The 16,762-nt window shown below is 43.2% G+C and overlaps 1 protein-coding gene and 2 pseudogenes across 1 annotated transcript in view; 1 reads left to right on the forward strand and 2 right to left on the reverse strand.

Moving 5' to 3' along the window:
• The window catches only part of TUBGCP5 (tubulin, gamma complex associated protein 5), a 94,687-nt gene extending 93,075 nt beyond the window's left edge, over positions 1-1,612 (forward strand). The window contains exons 22-23 of the mRNA XM_006861869.1: positions 589-689; positions 1,566-1,612. Of these exons, the coding sequence (XP_006861931.1) occupies positions 589-689; positions 1,566-1,612 (148 nt within the window). The remainder of the gene's footprint in view (positions 1-588; positions 690-1,565) is intronic.
• Positions 1,613-3,277: 1,665 nt separating this feature from the next.
• LOC102840068 lies at positions 3,278-9,087 on the reverse strand (annotated as a pseudogene).
• A 2,329-nt stretch (positions 9,088-11,416) lies between these two features.
• Positions 11,417-13,408, reverse strand: LOC102840439 (annotated as a pseudogene).
• Positions 13,409-16,762: the final 3,354 nt, after the last annotated feature.

Raw genomic sequence — 16,762 nt, forward strand, 5'->3', positions numbered from 1 at the left:
CTTGGTTCTGATGGGGAGAGACCAGGCTTTATACTTTAGATGGCTGCTCACAAGACGGAAGACCCCAGTCGCTACTCACCAAAGTCAGATGGACACCACTGTCTTTGTGGGTTGTGCTGTGCTCATGGGGCTTCCCCAGATGTTGGTCCTGAGACCCCAGGCTCAGCACTTCATTTCCTCAAGGTGTCTGGTTAGGACGAAGTTTTCAAAACTTTCCCCTTCTATTCATGGATATGTTTCTAGCACATACAAACATATATATAGTATGTATTTAATGTATACTTTCAAAAAGAACATATGCTTGAAAAAAATTTTTAAGGCAAAAATCTATAGTGGAACTAGTTATCCCAGCTTCAGAAATAAATACTATATCCCTAAACAGCAGAGCGTTATGTTCGGATTAATCTTTTTCTTAAGATACTTTGAAGAATTTATTTTGAAGTAGGCAGGAAATATTACATTTTATTTTGTAATCTTTAGACTTTGGATTTGGAATAATTAAACTAAGATATTTAAAGTTACTGCCAAACATATTTTGCAGCCTGCTTATTTGCTTTATTTAACTTGGAAATTTACGTTCTTTCCTAGGATGGAATCTATCGAGAAGATGGAGTCCGATTTTAAAAATTGCCATATGTTTCTTGTAACTATTTTGAACAAAGCTGTCTGCAGAGGATCCTTTCCCCACTGTAAGCGCATCATGTTACAGCATTGTTGCTGTATATTTTCTTGTAGCTAAGCTTGTGTGCATTGCTTTATTGATAACACATAGAATTTGAAAAGGCCGCCATTTTCCCAATTGAAAATCCTGTTCGTACTTGTGCCATGCTTTGAGTTGAATTTTCTTTAGGATGACCGTGGAATGAGTGAATATCAAATGTGAAAGACCCAAGACTAATGATCTTGTTTTGTGGTATAAAATTTCATCACACCAGTAATGATTTCTAAAATTTTTATTGCAGAAAGCAGATGGCAGAATAGATTTTTGTATCATTTGGCCGCCATGCTTAGCATTTGTAGCTATTCCTTTTCAAAAGATAGGATTTTCTTCAGCAATTATACGACTGTCCCGGCTTCCTCTTAGAAGGAAATGGTAACCTGCCAATTCCGAACACAGCCTGGGAAGTAAACCGAAGTCTGTGGGGGAGTCAAGAGTAGAAGAAAGGATTTAATTTAAATGTAGAAACCAAGAGGTAGTATCTCTTTGCATGACTTTTTGAAAAGTATGAAGAGTTCATCTCTTTTCCATTTATGAATATTCATAATGGGACATTCTGAAAATTGTGTTAATGTAAAATTTTAACACATTTGTTGTCCTTCACTGGGTGTTATTCATGTCAATTTTATTCATAGATTAGAACAAAGCATTTGAACACATCTTTGACAAATGGAACAAGTCTGATTTGTTCTGTGAAATCTTTGTTACCCATTAACAGTCGTCGGTGTTTGGATTAAAAATTGAAGGCGTCTTTAAATATTTTCCATGTTGATAGTTTATTAAAGTCTTATTCAAACATTTTCAATTATTCTATGCTTTTTAACCTTATTTTTTCTTTTTTCACCAGTGGAGTCTTTAGCACTGTCACTCATGGCTGGCATGGAGCAAAGTTAGATCTCCTGAACTACAGGAAATACCTCAAGATTCTATCTTCAGACAGTTCTGTTGCCACTGTGTGTAATTGAGACATTCGGTATTTTTATTTTGGTTTTAAGAAATATTGTCCTCTGTCTCAACAGTGGACAGGTAGGATTTGAAGTGTTTTCTAGGGCCCTAGGCCTATAAGAGGAACCTTGGCTGCACAGTCGGTTGAGCATTGGGCTGCTAAGGACAAGGGCAGCGATTTGATCCTACCAGCCAGTCTTCAGGAGAAAGATGAAGCTGCCTACTCCCATGACAATTGCCAGAGTCGGAACCTTCTGGAACAGTGCTTCTCTGTCCTACTCGGTCACTAAAGGTCACAGTCAACATGACAGCAGAGGGCTTGGGTAGGATTTGGCGTTTTTTAGTTTTTGTGTCAGTTTAGGTTTGTAGGTATTTTTCTCAGGAGGCCATCAGCTAATAAGAGGTAATGTATATAAAATATATAAAATGGATATAGGCTATTTACACTTATATTTCCTATAATAACTTAAAGACTTACAGTATTTGAATGTAACGTGTGTATAATCTTTTGAAAATGTAACTGTTGCTAATAGAAATAAATTACATGAAAGCACTTTACGTTCTTTTTTTCTTCTTTTGTGTTGTACATCCATCACCTAAATCTTTTTTTAAGACCTTTACATATCAGCTTCCACAAAGTTTATTTTATGTTTTAAAAGCATTTATAGTTTATAGATAAAAATGGAAAATAGCTTTAACCAACATCAACAAACATAGAATGCTAACTTCATGTAGGGCTAACTATTGGTACAAACGATTGTTCTGCATTTCTGAGCTTTTTGTTTTGTTTTGTTTTGTTTTTTGTCAACTAACCAGTTCTTTCTTGTTGTTTTTAACCAGTTATTTCTTACATTAAATATTTACCATTCTGTTTCCACATTTTCGTTGTAAACATCCTTGTACAAACCCCACTGCCTTCAAGTTAATGTAGACTCCTAGTGACCCTACTTAGGCTGTCTGAGACTAAATCTTTGTGGCAGCAGAAAGTTTCATCATTCTCCTGAGGAGCAGCTGGTGATTTTGAACTACCAACGTTGCAGTTAGCAGTCCAGTGCTTTTCCTACATTGTTACCAGGGCTCCTTCAGCATTATGCAAAAAGTTCATGGGAAAAATGGAGTTAAAGATAACGGAGGAGACTCCCAGCAAGATGGCGGACAAGGCAGACACACTACACAGACCCTCTACAACAGAGATAAAAGAGACCAATGTGACACAGACACAGATGATAATCCTGGAACCCTGAATTTCGGAGGAAAGACTAGAGATGTGGAATAAATACCAACTAAGAGAAGAAGCTGAACAGGGCCAGCAAGAAAGGAGACAGGTGAGTTGTCAGCTGGTCTCACTCAGGGCAGCCATCTTGAATGTTTGCAAGCAGCGTTGGATATACAGCAGCCTGCTGGGTCAGCTGCGCATGGGTGCCTAGTGATGAAAAAGGTGGCATTCTCTCTCATTGCCCACACTCCCCACTCTTAACACCCCTTGCGTATCCCCTGCTCCGCGAGAGGTTAGGCCATGCCATTGTGAGCCAGGCACTGGAATGAATCCCCTGCAAGGGGTGAACTCTGCTTCTTCAGACTTGGAGAGCACACAGAGCCCATTCCCAACCAGCCTTAGACCAGCGTGAACTCAGAACCAGCCAGTCTGCTCCCAGCTACCCTCTGGTCATCAGAGTTCCTTCTAGAACAATTACCTGAACTCAGCTACTTTGAGGGCCTACACACACAACTTCCAGATTGGTTGATCTGTTCATAAACATCACCAAGTGCTACAGGAACTCCATCTAGGGTCAGGAAAGCCTCTGTTCACCCCTTCTCCCGCCCCATGAGCTCCGTGGCTGGCAGGAGCCACACAAGCCTTTTCTTTCCGTTGTTTTAGGTTTTGATTTTTCTCTCAGTCTCTTTTCCTTCCCTTCTTTTTTATGCTGTCTTTCTTCATTACCTTTTTTCTTCTTTTTGTGTTTTTTCCACTTCTCTTTTACTTCTTGATTTTTCTTTACTATTTTCTTGTTTCTATCTCTTCTCTTCAAATAGTTATTTCTTTTTTTTTTCTCTCCCACTATTTTGCTTTCCTTTCCCTTTTTGCTCTTTTTAATTATACTTCGTTGTTTTTGTTTTTCTGTTACCTGCTTTTTTCTCCTTTATTATTTTGTTGGTGGTGGTGTTGGTGTGTATATTTCTTCTTCTCACCCCACCTGATGTGAGATAGCAACAGTGCCCAGACAGCCCAGTCACACCGTACCCTCTGCAGCTACATGCTCTGGCTTAAGAGCCACTACTAGATCTTTACCCGGTCAACAATACACAGCACCTAACACTAGCCAAACCCACCCTCAATTGTGCTGCACGGACAGCAAATGTAGAACTGTACACATGCTTCCATTCTTTAATCACACCCACATGGAGGCAGGTAGTAAGTACCCACAAACCCACCCATATATGGTCATCAATTAAATACAAATACAACAGCACTACAGCATCTCAAAGACAACAGTTTGAGTTCACATGAAAAATCAAAGAGTGGTTCCAATAAGTGATCACAATCCCCTCCCTGCAAAAGCATTTATCTTACTGCCTCCCTCTGGTTTCCCTGTTACACTTTATTTGATGTACGCATAAAAAAAAAAAAAAAAAAAAATTATTCACTTAAACATTCAAAGGGCACATCTTTCAAGCCAGATTCCTGCCCACAGGCACACAGCGTTTCTCAGTCCATGGGCCTAGAGTCCACAGCTGCTCTATTTCTTCATGCCAGTGCCTCTGCTTCCGTCTGTGTTGTAGGATCTCAATGTTTACGTGTCCTATTTCATTGTCTATTTATTTAAAGTTTTTATTGTGTATTGAGCGAGTGAAGGTTTCCTGGGCAGATCATCAGTTTTACATTCAGCAAATTGTTGTAATGATTACAATCCCCTCCACGCACCCTCAGCCAACAATATTTACCTCTATTACCCTTTTTTTTTGATGTACACATACCACACTGGAAATATATATATTTGTTTAAATATCCACAGGGCACATTTTGCAGACCAGCCTGCTGCCCACAGGCACACTGTCTTTCTCAGTCCATGGCCGAGAGTGCACTGCTGCTCTCTCTACGCCATCACCTCTGCCACCATCTCTGTTGTCACCGCTTTTCTGGTCAGGATCCCTCTCTCCTCTCATGTTCTTCCCTCTTGATGGTCTTAGGGTCCTCTGTTCCTGAAAAGACAGATTAAGTGCTTCCCACTTTTAGTTCTACATTTGCACTATGACAATCGCCATTACACCTGAGAACATTTATTCACAACTGGATCATAAAATCCTGTCCCCCTCATCACCGGATCCATCTGGACAACAGGAAAACTATTCTGTGGAATTTCTTTCGTACTCCCCTTATTCTAAGCACCCTCACAAAAGCTTGTAAACCAGTCACTTCTGGTATTTTTAACTCCGCAGTTTTGATAGCCAAAGTCTAAGTTGCCCATCTCTATCAACCCAGTGTACTGAGGAGACAAGCTTGACCCTTGATATGGAGAGTCCTTCCCTATTCAGCTGGAATTTGGGCAGCTTCATCCATAAGCGAAGGTCCAGTTGATCAAGTTGTAATGATTTACACTTGCTCCCTATATCGTTCTTCTTTATCTTCAACTGACCGAGTTCTGGCCAGCAAGCCATCTAAGCTAGGTCAAATGGGTACTGTCTTCAAGTTTGGGAGTTCTCGCATGCCTCCCCCCTTTTCAGACCAGCTAGCCACTTTACTCTTAACTCTAGCCCCTAGTGGACAGGTCAGTGTCCTTGGTTTCAGCAGCTCACACATCTCCCTGAATGTTAGACCTTTCTCATCTCAAGGCCATCAGGTGTCTACGGAACATGGCCAAACACAGCCCATGTCTTCATTGCTGCATTTCCCCCCTCTTCCACTCACAAGTTGACCAGGACAGTCGCCAGTGAGCATACAAGACTGTATTCCCATTGTGACTGTGAGTATTCCCTTGGTTTTCCATCTTAGAAAACCTGATGGGCTGACTTTTCTTGCCTTGATGGCTCCAAGGTGAACAGCTTGATATTGTCACAGCCACATAGTCTGAGTGTCTTTCCCCCATTGGTCTTCTTACAAGAAATATCTTCTGTTCTTCTCGCCCTTCTGTTTCTTTTCATTTGGGGATGTCCCTTCTCCCAAGGTTCTGTATGGGGTTCAGGAGTCCAGTTAAGGCCCCATAGTCCACATAGGTTTAACAAGTAGCCGCTTTCCCTGGGCATATTCTAGTCTCCTTTTAGATAATCCAATCAGTTATAGACTGAAGACGGGCTCACAAGCTTTCTGTAATCATAATTCTCAGTATTCCTTTCTAACCCATTTAAATGTCTATACTACATGAGTACGCAGGGGACCCCAGAATTCCCAAAACAGTCAAGTACCTTGACATTATTTCCCCTCCTTTTCCCATTCAGACAGTGTCTCTATCCCTGTATCATAGAGCCCTGTTGTTCCCAGGCTGTACATACGTCACGCTCTACCCCTCTATCCCATACAGCCTGTGCATACCTCCCTAAGTCTTTCCCTATCATCCCTGTTCCTCTACCCACCCCAGACACACACACACACACTTCTTGTGCATTGCCCTCCCCATCACCTGAGTTGTCAGGTGTCTACTAACCTGTGAGTTACTCTTCCCTCCCTGCCACCCCTGGTAGCCATCAAAGCATTATTCTTTTAGTATGGAAATCTTTTCTTAAGCTTTTACAATAATGATCTCATGCATTTGTCCGTTTGTGCCTGACTAATTTCACTCAGCATTATGTCCTCAAGAAGGTTCATCCATGTTATAAGGTGTTTTTTTATTTCATTTTTGACAACTTCCAATTTTCCTAGATTTGTACTCCATATCTTCCATATCAGATTATTAATGGATGCTTACAGCTGTTTCTCCTTATTTTTTTAGTTGTGCCCCATCAGCAGTGGAGGTCCCGAAAGCTTTACCGCATTCGCATCATCACTCAACTCTGCTTTCAGGCAGCAGCTCTTCCTCAGTCATATTTCCAACCTGAGGGGCTCATCTTCGAGCACTTATTTGTCAACATTCTAGTGCTATCCATCATGTTTCTGTAGTCAACATTCTGGTGCTGTCTCACAGTGTTCCACTGCTGTTCAAAAGGTTTTCAGTGACTAAATATTGAGAAGTATTCTTTCACTTCTTACTCTTTTTTAGTCTGGAATCTCGGCTGAGACCTGTCCACCATAGCTCCTACCATCACAGCAGCATGCATTCCAGCTCGGTATAACAAACTGACAGATGAGTTGTGTAGCAGTAAATAGTATTTTATTCTGATTTTGATTCGCTTCTCTCTGATGACTAAAGACGTCTTTCATGTGTTTGGTGACCATTTGAATATCCTCTTTGGTGAAATGGCTGTTCAAGTTCTTGGTCCATATTTTGATTGGCTTGTCTTGTTGTTATTTAGTTGCTAAGTTATCCTTTCACTTTTTGAGAGTTTTAAAGAACAAACGTTTTTCATTTTTGTGAGGTCCCATTTATTTTGTCTTTCATTGTTATATCGGATTATCCAATGTTAAGAACTACACCTTACAAAACTGCACTGTTTGTTCCAAGAATTTGATAGCTTTCATTTGCATAGTTAGGTCCTTACTCCATTTTTAATTTGTTTTTGTGTATGGTATGAGTCATGAATGCTGTATCATTTTTATGTATGTGGAAATCCAATCTTCCCAACACCATATATTGAAGAAACTCTTCTTTCACCTTGACAAGGGTCTTAGCACCCTTGTTGAAAATCAGTTGACCATGAATGTCTGAGTTAATTCAGGACTCTCTAGTTATTATCTCCTATGATATCATTGTTAGCTTGTTTTAATTACTATAGGTGTAGAATATGTTTTAAGAGAAGGAAGTTTAAGTCCTACTATTCTTCTGTTTCAATATTGCCTTAGGTATTTAGGGCATTTTGCATAGTGGTTATAAATCAGGCTGCTAACCTCAAGGTCAGCAGTTTGAAACTACCAGCTGTTCTGCAGGAGAAAAATGAAGTTTTCTGCTCCCGTAAAGATTTGCAACCTCAGAAACCCTGTGCAGGGTCACTATGAGTCAGAACTGACTCCACAGTACTTAATAACAACAACCATACCATACAACATTAAGCATTGATTTTTTTTTTTTTTTTTCATTTTTGTAAAGAAGATTATTGGAATTTTGACAGGAACAGCATTGAAGCTAGATCACTCTGAGTACTGTTGACATTTCAATGATATTTAATCTTGCAATTAGTGAATTTGGAACATCTTTTCACTTATTAGGTCTTCTGTGCTGCATTCTGTCTTTCATGTCCCTAGTCAGATTGATTCCTACGTACTTTATTCTCTTAGATACTGCTGTCAATGGGATTGTTTTGCTAGTTTCTCTTTCAGACTTCTTACTGCTCTTATCTAGAAGCCCAGTTATTTTTGTTTGTTGCCCTTTTGCCCTGCAACTTAGCTAAATTCTTCTATTAGCTCTAGAAGTTTTGTTATGGACTCTTTGGGACTGTCTAGATATTGTTGTGAAGTGCCTTGGAGTTGATTCTGACTCAGCAATAATGTATAAGATTTCTGAGGCTGTAATCTTTTCATGGAGTCCTGTTGCGGCACTGCTGGACTGCAAAGTCAGTTTGAACCACAAGATTAGCAGTTCAAACTCACCAGTTGCTCCTCTGAAACCCTATACAGGGTCACTATGGGTCAGAACCGACTATGGCTCTTAACAACAACCATCTCCTATTTGTCTTGGAGAGCAACTGATGGAGTAGAACCACCCACCTTGTGGCACCCAGTCCAACATTTATCCTGGAGAGCCACTCTACTCCCCTTTTATATAACATCATATTTTTTCATAAATAGACATAATTTTTTAAAATTATTTAATTATTTAACACAGTATTGACTACACCAGATTGTATTTTCTCAAGTGGCAAATGAGGCAAAGGATAACATTCCTCTTTAATTCCTAATGAGAACCTTGAAATGTTCCTGTCTTTCGGGGAATTCTATTTTGCACGTCTGTGATATAGTCCTTGAGGATACCAAAGGTGCTTCTTAGTAAAGAGCATCTTGCTAAATTGTTCTCTCATGGGTCCTTGCTCAAAGGGCTCAACCTCTACTTCTAATCTGGTTTTCAGCACTTGATCATGTGTTTCTTTGTTATTATGCACAGGATCTGGTCGAGGGATAGCTTTTGTGTGCTCACATAGAACATCCACAGAAGGGTGGTAACTACTATCATCCTACCATCCAATGTCAAAGCAAGCTCTACCTTGCAATTAGAGTCATCTGGAAGAGAAGAATATGTCAATTTATGACAAACACAATATCAAGTGCCATTTTGAATTGGTAGTAAGTGATTCCAAACAGTTCTGTCTGATTCAGCCCATTTTACTGCTGCCACTGCCATGGTGGATCGACATGCTTATCAGGTGGTGTGAAAAAAGCTGCTGCAAAGAGAAAGTGCTTTTCAAATCTGCTGCTAGACACGCCTGTTTTCAGTCCTTGAAAGCTCCTTATGGCAAGTGGGCCATCTTGTTTCCAACAGACATAAATTTACTTCTTTTGTAATCTGGATGCCTTATATTTTTCTTGACTTACCACTCTGGCTACAACTTCTAATACATTAGTGAATAGAAATGGTGAAAGCAGGAGCCCATGTCATATTCTCAGTTTCAATGGGAAGGCTCCAGCCTTTCTATAATAAGTATAATGCTGGCTGTTGACTTGTCATATATGCCCTGAATCATACAAAGGAATTTCCCTTCTATTCCAATAATTTTAGGGTTTTCATCCAGAAAAGGTGTCAGATTTTATCAAATGCCTTGTCTGCATTTGTAGTTTTTTACAGTAGTTCTATTGATACAGTGTACTATGTTGATTGATTTTCTAATGTTGAACCATCCCTGATTCTGGAAATAAATCACATTTGGTTATGGTGTATGAGTCTTTTAATATTCTGTTGGATTCTCTCTGCTAATAATGTTTTGAGGATTTCTTCATCTATTGTTCATAAAACCACCACTCAGTCACCAGTTTGTCACACTGGTGGCTGCATGGTGTTGTGATGCTGGAAGTTTTGCCACCAGGATTTTAAATACCAGCAGGATCACCCATGGATGGGGACAGGTGTCAGCAAAGCTTCCAGACTAAGACAAACTGGGAAGAATGACAAGGGGACTACTTTCAAGTGTTTAGTCACTGAAAATGTTAAAAATAGTAGTGGAACATTTTCAGATACAGTGATGGAAGATGAGTCCCTGAGATTGGAAGGCACTTAAAATTTGACTGGGGAAGAGCTGCCTCCTCTAAGTAAAGTTGACCGTGATGACATGAATGGAGTAAAGATTTGGGGAGCTTCATTTTCTGCAGCAGCACATCTCAAAAAGAGGACAAATAGTTGTAAACATCCTTTAGTAATCAGAATGTGGAAAGTACGAAATAATTTATCTAGAATCGAGAATTTCAAAAATTAAATGAATAAAGATCAATATCCTGGCCACTGTTGTGTGTTGTTGTTAGATGCCATCGAGTCGGTATAGACTCATAGTGATGCACAATAGAACAAAACACTGCCTGGTCCCGCACCAACCTCACCATCGTTGCTATGGTTGATCCCATTGCTATTGTTACTGTGCCAACCCATCTCGTCAAAGGTCTTCCTCTTTCCCTCCGACCCTCCACTTTACCAAGCATGATGTCATCCTCCACAGACTGATCTCTACTGATACTATGTCCAAAGTATGAGAGACAAAGTCTGGCCATCCTGGCTTCCAAGGAGCACTCTGGCTGTACTTCTTCCAGCACAGATCGATTGGTTCTTTTGGCAGCCCATAGTACTTTCAATAGTCTCCTCTAACACGATAACTCAAAAGTATCAATTCTTCTACGGTCTTCCTTATCCACTGTTCAGCTTTCTCATGCATATGAGGTTACTCACTTGGGTCAGATACACCGTAGTCCTCAAACTGACATCATTACCCCATTCTCACACTAACCATCTCCCTCCCACAGCACCTCTGCTTCACATCTGGATTTGATAATCTGTTGCAATGGCCACACTGAACTCAGAGACAATACTCATGAATGTGGGGTTTATTGAGGAAGTGAACAGGGTACAATTCAGGATCAGGAACAACAGGGTGCAGCAGTCAGGGATGCTTCTCTGCTCTATTGCAGGTACACCTCCCTCTTGTTTTTGGCCTTTCAGCCATGTCAGATTCCATCTGGCTTACAAGACTCCTTTAGCCAGTCCGTAAACGTCCAAAGGGCACCTTCTTCAATCTAGCCTCCTGCCCACAGGCACTCAGCTGTATGAGGCCCATAGCTGCTCTGTCTCAGGCCCCACGTTTCCACATAGGGATCTCAAGCTCTGCTCATGGCTTTTCTTTCTTGATGGTTATGGGATCATCTGTTCCTGCTTCTGAGATGGCTCCTTTGAAACCTACAGGGATGGCAGAATGAATCAACTCTGGTGTTAGTCCTTACACCTTATTTGCATGGCCCCACCCAGTCATTTGGTGGGAGTTAAGAAGACTTGGGATAGAGAAGCCATAGTAAGTGAATTCATGGTGCCACACAATATGGCTGAATCGTGTTTTTAATTCTATTCTGTCAGCACACAGCCTTTCTCTTTCAAGGAGTCTGGATTAAGCCATTTTTTTTTTTTTTTTTTTTTTTAAAGACTAGCTGTAGAGCCAATTGTATCTTACCAATATCATTTTCAAGCCCTCACTTGTCTATTTCCACTGCTGCCCATATATGTACCTTGATAACATTCCTGGTTGTCATTATTGTAACTGTAGTTACTAGAAGAGTCACCACCTTATTGAAGTGACTGCTGAGCAGTGGGTTGGGAACCCCATTTCTGTTGGCTGTTGCTCTGATGTAGCTTGGGATCAGGTGGGTTGGGCCCATCTGCCTTCCTCTTGCCTCCTACATTGCCCCCATGATTGCCCCAAGCTTCATGGGAACCACAGCCTCTCTGCTGTTGTGCAAGACGGCCTCTGCCACTCCTAGAGCCTCTTGGTGGTCCCAAAGGTGCTCCCCTCTGTGAATAGCCAGCTTTACCTCTTGGAGGTGATGCTGCCAACCCTCTTGATGGTGGAACACCTTGCCCTCCCCTTCTTGCTCCTCCTTTTCACTGCATAGATATCACCATAGCGGTAGTAAGGGTCTTCATTACCACAGGAATCCTCATAGGAATCTTCAAAACCACAGTAATCTGGAGGGCAGCCAGTCCACCTCTCCCCCGACCACAACCCCAACCTCTAATTGGCGGGGGCATGCAAGGGGGGAGGGTGACAGTGATCATCTTCATTCGCTGTTTCTGGGGGCCTGTCCAGCAGCTTGGCCTTCTGTCCTTTTCTTACCTGGTGGCTTGGCTAAGACTATTTCTATTTCTTTGCCATTCATGTCATCCATGGCCTTAACAGCGGCTCCTCTGTTTTCAAAATGAACAAAAGCATCACCTTTCGATTTCTTCACTCTTTCAAGTTTCCCAAATTAAAAAAAAATGACTTCTCCAGTATTTCTTCTGTAACAGTTGTTGTGTGCCGTGGAGTCGATTCTCCGACTCATAGTAACCCACCCTGTACAGGGTTTCCGAGGCTGTACATCTTTACAGGAGCAGAAAGCCCCATCTTTCTCCCATGGAACAGCAGATAGTTTCGAACTGCTGACCACGAGATTAACAGCCCAATTCGTAACCACTACGCTACCAGAGCTGCTTTCATAGCAGTCACCTATCTCACCTAGAAGACTCTGACCAGCGGTTCTTCCGCAGAATCAGTCCCTTCACTTGTAACTACCTTTCCCCCACTTTTACGTTCCCATTCAACAGCTGGCATCTACCTTGTGACCCTCATATTCAAGGAATCAGAATCCCCAATTTTTCTTTTTGTCATCGGGTTGATGATAGAGATAACATCCACCAAACCAAACTTTACTGAATTTTTCCAGAATGTTTTCTTTAGTTTTATTCTTTAGAATTGATTCAACAAAAAGCCTGATGTTTGCCAGAGAAATGCACACTCTAAGGCATTTCCCAGGACAGTTTCATAGCTGTCACACAGCTCAGTAGCTTCCTGGGAAGCTTCTTTTTCACAGAAGGTGATAAAGGCATACCCTCTGTTCTGCCTAGACGTAGCTACCAAATGGGACCAGCCTTCTCAAAAATGGTCACCAGCTCATTCTTATAGAAATCTCTTGGTAAAGTAGGTAGGTACAAAAACTACTGTCCGTTTCCAAGTTGCACTCCAGAGTGTACACTGTGTGGTTGAGGACCACCATACTTCCTCTGTCCTGTGGTTACAGCCAGAGTATAGCCAGTTCTTTCAAGCAAGGTCTTTATCTTTGCTCCATCAGGGCCCTTTGAGGACTCTGGCACCTTGCTCCCTGTTTCTCCCTTGGCTTCTAGGTCTTTACAACGCCACATAAAAACGCACTTGTGTTCTGAACCTGTAGTAATAAGGCACTCTCCTTGAAGTGTTGTAGCGCAGACAAGACTTCTTCATAAAATTCCCTGAGAACATCAATTGCTCTTTCATCAAGATCAACATAAGATGCCAATCCTGCCCGACATATTTCATCCAGTCTTTTCATCCAGACCTTCTATGGGAGGTCTGCCTCTGCCAGTGTCTTGTAGTGCTCTGTGAGTTACACTGTAAGCATCCATTGGTTCTTCCTCTTCTTTTAGCTGTACTGCAAGACCAATTCACCTGATTAGCCATCTCATTACGCTGCAGGGAAGATCAAGGTTAGGTAGCCAGGCCCGAGAGAATCAAGAGAATCAGCGCAGCCGCTTTGAAACGGACTAGAAATGGCTCATGCGCACCACCACCCTAACATCCTCCAGGGAGCTCTTCTCTTGAATTTTTAGTTGTGCTTATTTTTCAGGGATTGTTCTAGAGGTAGGTTACAGTGTTTTAGCAGCTGGAAATATAATTTCACCTGTACTTTTAAAAGTATAAACTGCCACAAGGTTGGCAGTTCAAACCCACCTGCTACTCTTTGGAAACCCTATACAGGGTCGCTATGAGTCAGAACTGACTTGACGGGACTTAACAACATGTAACAGAGTCCTGGTGTGGCACTGTATAATAAACATTGGACTGTTAACCACAAGGTCGGCAGTTCAAACTCACTAGCCACTCTTTGTAAACCCTGTACAGGGTGCTGTGAGTTGGAACTTACTCAACACACAACAACAACAACATGGGATAGAAGCAATAATTTGCTGATTGAAAATGTGAGTTAAGAACTATAAATTCTCTTGAAGCTCCTATTTGTGTGAGGGACTTCCTGGAACGTCTAGAGTGTTCTCTGAATAGACACATAGTAGAATCTAGTACTAAAATAGACAGAAATGAACCTCTGTGATTTTTCATAATCTAGTGGTCAAAATATCTGGTGCCCATCATTTTTGCTCTCTTTGAGAACTGTGGGTTGAGATTCTGGGACAAGTTTAGGGTAAATTTTCTCCTAAATATGCTTGTGATAAACTGGCTCCATTTCCAGATTATGTGTTTCTTAACCGACTTTTATCTTGGTTTTGAGGACTAGTTCATCAGGTTTTCTTCTGTCAGCCATTCCCACAGGTCTGGGCACATGTTGGCCCATGATTCTGGCTCTGAGGAGCATTCTGGTTTCTAAGAAACATACTTGTAGAACACTGTTAACTCTTGCCTTCATCACTTTGTGTTGACTTCTGTCTTACTGAATATTGCCTTCCCCTCCACCCAAATAAAGCCTGTGTTAATTTTTCCTCATGTTTTTAATTCTGGTCTATCTTGCAATCGATTTGATTTCCTGTCCACAATTGTTATGCTCTAGTCCATTGCTGCGGCCACTGTGCCAATCCATCTGGTTGAGTGTCTTCCTGTTTTTCCCCCGACCCTTTCCACTTTACCAAGCATGAAGGCCTTCTCCAGGAGCTGATCCCTTGTGATAGCATGCCTGAAATATGAGAGAGAAGTCTCACCATCCTGGCTTCTAAGGCACACTCGGATGTACTTCTTCCAAAACAGGCCTGTTTGTTCTAGCAGTCCATGGTACCTTCAATAATCTTCTCTAACACCACAACTCAAATGCATCCATTCTTCTACTGTTTTCTTTATTCATTGTCCAACTTTCACATGCAGCTGTTGCTCTTCTTGTTAAGTGCCATAGGGTAGGTTTCTGTATAGTGTTTCCGAGGAGTGGCTGGTGATCTTGAACCACCCATTTTGTCGTTCAAACTGACTTTGTGTTGCCAAACCAAAACGAGGGTGGGCCATCTGTCACTGTAGTCAATCACAGAAAAGGGGAACGATCCAATCTAAGCTTTATTAACAGAAAGGCAGCAGTCTGGAGGGCAGGAAGGATGATCCCTCAAGACTGTCCTCCCGATTTACAAAAACTAGCGCATTATATAGGGCAGTGTGCATCAGTTAAGTATTTGATCTGTTTTTCTTTACATTCCACAGTGAGGTGAGTAATGACAGAACCTTTTCTATTTATCTTGAAAACACGTTTCATTCCCAGGGTCTTCATGACACGTCGACTCAATTATCTACAATGGCCTTCAGCTTAATCTAAAGGCTTAGGCACATCTTGGTTTGTTTCCAGAAGCCATAAAACTATGGCTCAAGACAGTTTTTCTGAAGGGAGACAAGACAGTTTTTCTAAAGGGAGACGGGAGAGTTTTTAGGTTATTTCCTGCAAGGCAGAAACTAGAATTAAAGGAAAGGATTCCAGGGCATTTCCCGCAGCGCCACAGCAGGACTCCTACGTGCACAGGACGCTACTGAATTTACCATGGCTTAAGTCAGGCGCACCTTATTCTGCAAACCTGTAGCACCAGGTAGCTGGTGGCCTGTTCCCCATTAGACCGCGGAGCGCAAGTGAGTGAGCGTCCTGCCTGGCGGTGGAGCGCGGGACGGGCCAACCTGATTGTCTCCCGTCTGCAGTTCATCCCACCTCCGCCCTGACCACGTGGACTCCCCAGGGCAGGGTGCGGTACCCTGCTACTCCTGCGCGCCAAGGCTGGGCGTCCCCTGCGGTGGACACCACGCAGGCCAAGCACGCCCCCCTCGCGGAGCAGAGACTGAAAGCCAGTCGTGCGGGCTGGGGGCTCTCTGCCCTGGGGTGTAGCTCTGGTGGTCGGGCCGGGGTCGCCCCAACGCCTACTTCCCGTGGACTCCGGCCGAGTGTGTGAGTCCAGGAAAGACCAGCGTCGCCCCAACGCCTACTTCCCGTGGACTCAGGCCAACTGTGCGAGTCCAAGAAAGCAAGGTGGGAGGCCGCAGGCCAGAGGATGAAAGAAGGCTGTGGTGGGTGCGGGTGGTGGGGAGAGGCGGGGGGGGGACTAGTGGGTGGTTGGGACCTAAGGGGGCGCAGCCCTCGAGGCGGAGCTGCGCCCCGGTCACGGGAGGGAGGAGCGCCGGGAGGAAGAGGCCGAGCCAGGAGAGCCTCCGCCCCGGGAGGAGGGAGCGCAGGCTGGCTGTTTCCTGGCACATTCCAGGCCCGCTCCAGTGAGTCACTCTGCCAGGAAATTCCCTGGGACCACTTGGGACTCCTGGGCCGCCTTGGACCCCCGAGTCGCCCCTTGGACACAGGTCAGCAATATGTTCCCTCCGTCCCCACCCCGTGGCCACCCTGGGAAACAGGGACTCGGCGGGGCGGCAGCGCAGGCGGTTCGGGGCCTCCCGGGACAATTGATCCCTGACCTCAGGTTTTCTGGTTCCTGGATCCCCGGACCCAGGACCCCCGAGCTGCTGATCCTGGCATTGGGACTCCAGACCCCTAGCCCCCGAGCCTTGGACCCTGGACTGGACCACGGGCCCTGAGCCCCCAGACTCCCTGCGCGTGGCAGAGCTGCAATGGGGTTGGAATACGTTGGTGTTTTGCTTGTGCTTTTTGGGAAGTAAGGAGCGGACATTTTGTTAGTCTGACACCGAAGTGAAGCTGCAAGACCTGAATCAGGGTTTGTTGTGTGGCCGGCTGCCTCTGATGGTCGTAAAGCGAAACCATTCAGCAGAGTTTTAGTAAGAGGACTTAGGGGCTTTGTGAAGCAGCCGCGATGGGTGTACGTGGGGACTGTTTCG

This window comes from Chrysochloris asiatica, unplaced genomic scaffold (assembly GCF_000296735.1).
Source record: "Chrysochloris asiatica unplaced genomic scaffold, ChrAsi1.0 scaffold00044, whole genome shotgun sequence".
NCBI classification, from domain to species: domain Eukaryota; kingdom Metazoa; phylum Chordata; class Mammalia; order Afrosoricida; family Chrysochloridae; genus Chrysochloris; species Chrysochloris asiatica.